The 4,873-nt window shown below is 45.2% G+C and overlaps 1 protein-coding gene across 1 annotated transcript; it reads left to right on the top strand.

Annotated features, from left to right (window-relative positions):
• Window positions 1–2,275: 2,275 nt before the first annotated feature.
• On the top strand, window positions 2,276–4,264 carry KCNA4 (potassium voltage-gated channel subfamily A member 4). Its single transcript, XM_054390492.1, has one exon. It carries the CDS (start codon window positions 2,276–2,278, stop codon window positions 4,262–4,264), a length of 1,989 nt encoding a protein of 662 aa, XP_054246467.1.
• Window positions 4,265–4,873: the final 609 nt, after the last annotated feature.

The raw sequence follows: 4,873 nt of genomic DNA, 5'->3' as shown, positions 1-4,873 counted from the left end.
ACCGGACCGGCTGCCGGAGCACCCCTGCAGCGCGGCCACCGGCTGCCAGGGTTGCTAGCCGCAGCTGGTCACAGCCAGGCAGTGAAAGCTTTGCGGCTGAGAGCTGCTATCTCCTCTTGGTAGGGTTTTTTATCTGTTTTGTTTTGGTCTTGGCTCGGAGTTTTTTGTAAGCATTTACCAAAAAGCGGCACAACAAGTGGATGGTGCCGGCGGGTGCTGGCTGAGCCGCTGCCGTGTGGCCGTCCGTGGGGGAGAGGCTGCAAGAGGCGACAGCCGTCCTGCCCTCTGTGGGAGCGGGCTCGCTACGCGGATTATTTCACGTCGATTTACAAATCTCCTGCGAAAGCTGGGCTTGGAAAGACTAGTGACCACGCTGATCCATTCATTCCATCTCTCACACACACAAGCACGCCGCCTTCATTTTTTTTCCTTCGGAACAGGACTCTCGCTCGTTGCCTTTCGCCAATGCCTGGGCGAGCAGCGGTGCCAGTGCCTGTGGCTGTGCAGAGCCGCCTCGCCCGCGCACTCCCGGCGCTCTTGTTGCAACCGGGAAGAACGGAGAGAAAGAACTCCTCAACCTGTGGTGCCGACTGACCACACACACCTGCAAATGCAGAGCGGCTGGCATAGCCCCCTCCTCAGGACTGCTGTCACCAGATCCTTATATTAGCAAGAGCAGCATTGCTGTTTCTCTGACTGGGAACTGTAAGTATGATAGCGTTTTTCAGGTCTTTTTCTGCATGGCACGTAGGTATGATTTTTAAAATAGCATCATTTAGTAGTTCATATTCACCTTCTGTCACGTATTAATAGATGGAGCTATAAATGAGGCTTCTGTTTCACAGGGGGGTGTGAGTGTATTTTTGTGTGTGTGTGCTTGCATGTAGACGTTGCTTCAGTGCACCTGCAGTTGTGTTTTCTTGACATACATTAGAGAATTTTCACTTGAGTGAGCATCGTACGTGCCCATTTCCTAATTAAATCCAGTGAGATGTTCGTTCTGATTGAAACACAGTGCTAGATGAAAACGTGACATTCCTGCCTCATGTGTTTCTATAAATATAACAAAAGCTCTTTGTGCAGATACATTTATTTTTTAGTATTTGGTATAGGTGTGTGGAGGTGTATCTATTACGTAGGTACTCGAAGACCTGAATGCACTGTGTATTGCAGTATTTTTATTTGTGTTTACATGTGTTGGTGTTTCAGAAGCATGCATATGTTTGTGTGTGGATGCAAGTGCTTATATGGGTGGGGATTTTGTATCTCTGCCTTTATATATGTGACATGCCCACCCACATTCTTACCCACAGAGTCGTTCAAAATCTCTGTGCATGTGATGTGGGTGTGTGTGTAATGTAGAAGTGTGAATAGTGTGGGTAGGGGAAGATTTGAATACTGTGGTAATAAATGACACTGTTTCATTTGATCAGTGTGACCTTTTAGGAAAACAAGCCAATCTTTTCCCCTTTTATTCTGTTTATTTTTGTGTGTTTTGTGCATGTGCCTCAGGTTAAGTGCTTCTTCTGCATGACCATAACCAAAGGGTGACCCATCCACTCCCTTATGTCCTATGGGGACCTCAGAGCCAGCTTCTTAGTCTTCATCTCTTCCTCCTCCTCCTCTTCCTCTTACCGCTGCTGCTGACACCTTGGGTGCTGCTCCCAGGTTTGAGACGTTGATAGGCTGAAGAAAGGATTTGCAGAGACCTCCTCACTGTGTAAATAAAGTGATGGCTGGAATTAATGTCTACTTCCTAAGTAATGATATTAAACAATAAGATTGCTAAACCAAAGCTCTACCAGGAACAAATTATGAGGAAAGAGACTATTTGCATTTGGTTGCAATGATGAACTAAAACCATCTGTGGAGAGCAGGTATCCTCTGATTTGCATATTTTTTCCTCTTGAATGCAGTCTTTGAAGCCTACAAGGTAGCTATGCTTCTGCCTCTGCGATAGCCACAGGAGATAAATGAAAATAAAGGGGGTTGGTGGATGAAAGAACAAGGCCTCAGCTGTCCCCTGGTTCAATTTGAGAGCTTCATCTTTTCTTATTACAAACCAGTAGTTTGTGTCAAATGTTCTGGACAAGAAGAAAATGCAGGTCTGTGGTTCTCCAAAATACCAGTTCAATGTTACAGCTGTTTTGCCCTGCTCTATGTCCAGCTCAAATGGCTTTGAGCTTTCTAGCAAAAGTTAAGGTTACACTGTAAATAAAACAAAATCTTTTTGCATTAAAGGATTTAAAAAAAAAAAAAGGCAAGCAGTTGCAAAATGGAGGTTGCAATGGTGAGTGCAGATAGCTCTGGGTGCAACAGCCACATGCCCTATGGATATGCAGTCCAAGCTCGGGCCCGAGAGAGAGAGCGGCTGGCACAGTCAAGAGCCGCAGCAGCTGCAGCCGTAGCAGCAGCGACAGCAGCAGTAGAAGGTGGGGCAACAGGTGGAGGTGGACCATATCACCACTATCATCAAGAAGAGAGTCGAGGTGCATCCTCCTCTCATGGTGGGAACGCGTCACGGGGCAGCATGCCCCACCGGCACAGCGGTAAGAGGCAGAAGAAAGGGAAGAAGAGGAGCCACCACTTAGGAAGTAGGGAATGTGGGGCTTCCTTCCCCTGTTCTGAGCTGCTGCCTCTCAGTGGTTCTGAAGAGAGAATACTGAAGGACGTGAGTGAGGAGGAAGAGGAGGATGAAGAGGAGGATGAAGATGATGAGGAAGAAGGAAAGCTGTACTACAGTGATGACTATGGGGAGGATGAGTTTTCATACTTGGATCAGCCACCTGATGACGGTGGAGGCCCTGGGGGTTACAGCTCTGTCCGCTACAGTGAGTACGAGTGTTGTGAGCGTGTGGTAATCAACGTGTCAGGACTGCGGTTTGAGACCCAGCTGAAGACGTTAGCTCAGTTCCCAGAGACGCTGTTGGGTGATCCTGCAAAGCGAGGGAGATACTTTGACCCTCTCAGGAATGAATACTTCTTTGATAGAAATCGGCCCAGCTTTGATGCCATCCTGTACTACTACCAGAGTGGTGGTCGGCTGAAAAGGCCAGTCAATGTACCCTTTGACATCTTCTCTGAGGAGGTGAAATTCTACCAACTTGGGGAAGAGGCCATGCTCAAGTTTAGGGAGGATGAAGGGTTTGTCAAAGAGGAAGAGGAGAAACTTTTGCCAGAGAACGAATTTAAGAAGCAGGTTTGGCTGCTGTTTGAGTACCCGGAGAGCTCCACTCCAGCCAGAGGCATTGCTATTGTCTCTGTTTTGGTCATCTTGATCTCCATCGTTATCTTTTGTCTGGAAACTTTGCCCGAGTTCAGAGATGACAAAGAATTCCTCGTGTCCCTGAGCCTAGGGAAGGGGCTTTCCAATGAGTCACTTCACCTGTATTCTGGGGAGCACACCATCTTCAACGACCCTTTTTTCATTGTAGAGACAGTGTGCATCATTTGGTTCTCCTTTGAGTTTACAGTGCGCTGCTTTGCATGTCCAAGCAAAGCACAGTTCATCAAGAACGTCATGAACATCATAGACATTGTTTCCATCTTGCCTTACTTCATTACACTGGGCACTGACTTGGCGCAGGAGCAGGGCAGTAACGGTCAGCAGGCCATGTCTTTTGCCATCCTGAGGATCATCCGTCTGGTCAGGGTGTTTCGCATCTTCAAGCTCTCCAGGCACTCCAAGGGTTTGCAGATCCTGGGTCACACACTCAGGGCCAGCATGAGGGAACTTGGCCTCCTCATCTTTTTTCTTTTTATTGGAGTCATTTTGTTTTCCAGTGCTGTTTACTTCGCAGAAGCTGATGAGCCTGCCACCCATTTTCAAAGCATCCCAGATGCCTTTTGGTGGGCTGTAGTGACCATGACTACAGTTGGTTATGGGGATATGAAACCCATAACTGTGGGGGGGAAAATAGTTGGGTCCCTGTGTGCCATTGCGGGAGTGTTAACCATTGCTTTACCAGTGCCAGTGATTGTCTCCAATTTTAACTATTTCTACCACAGAGAGACTGAGAATGAAGAACAAACGCAGCTGATGCAAAACGCAGTCAGTTGCCCTTACCTCCCGACAAATTTACTGAAGAAATTTAGGAGCTCATCATCTTCATCCACAGAGGATAAATCAGAGTATTTGGAAATGGAAGAAGGAGTTAAAGAATCTCTTTGTGTAAAGGAGAAAAAAAGTCAGGACACGGGGAATAGCAGTGAGTCAGAGAAGAAAAACTGTGTAAATTCAAATTCTGTGGAAACTGATGTGTAATTTTGAACGTTTCCAAATATATTTATGCATTAAAGAGTGCAGTGAAAATAATGAAATATGCAATCAAGAGTCCACAGCATACAGTAGTATGCCGTTTAATGGTTAAATACAAATAAAAAGCGTTGCTAAACTTGTATTACATATCAAGTAAGTGGTATAACTTGAGAGAGGGATTGCTAGATCTGATGTAATTTCAGACTTTATATTTTTATTAGAATGCAAGTGTTTTGCACAAGAGGCTGAAAAGCTCATTAAAACCGAGTCAGTTTTAAAGTGGGTGCATGAACTGTCGACATCACTAATAACAGCTCTGTGGTAAAAGTTGGCATTCAGAGGTATTTACTATGTAAGAAGCAATGAAGTTTGGTAGTCATTTATCTGTTTATCAGTGCTTTAATAGCAGCTACCATAAATCATTGGATACCATAGTCATTGTTTTTTTCAAATGGTAAATTTATTGTAAAAAGATATTCTACAGAAGATAGATTCTAATTTTTTTTTCCCTTGAAATCTATAATGCTTGTTTTTAACTGGAAATTTACTTGGAAAAAGGCTGCTGACCCTCCAGAAATTGTTTATTTTTATAACTCTCTTTGGAGGCATTGCAGC

This window comes from Indicator indicator, chromosome 21 (genome assembly GCF_027791375.1).
Source record: "Indicator indicator isolate 239-I01 chromosome 21, UM_Iind_1.1, whole genome shotgun sequence".
Classification (NCBI taxonomy): Eukaryota; Metazoa; Chordata; class Aves; order Piciformes; family Indicatoridae; genus Indicator; species Indicator indicator.
Note: the sequence above shows the minus strand (reverse complement) of the source record. Positions and strands in the feature narration are given on the sequence as shown.

Bases quoted from the DNA above. Each gene is read 5' to 3' on its own strand.
- KCNA4 (XM_054390492.1), top strand. From the start codon at position 2,276: ATGGAGGTTGCAATGGTGAGTGCAGATAGCTCTGGGTGCAACAGCCAC.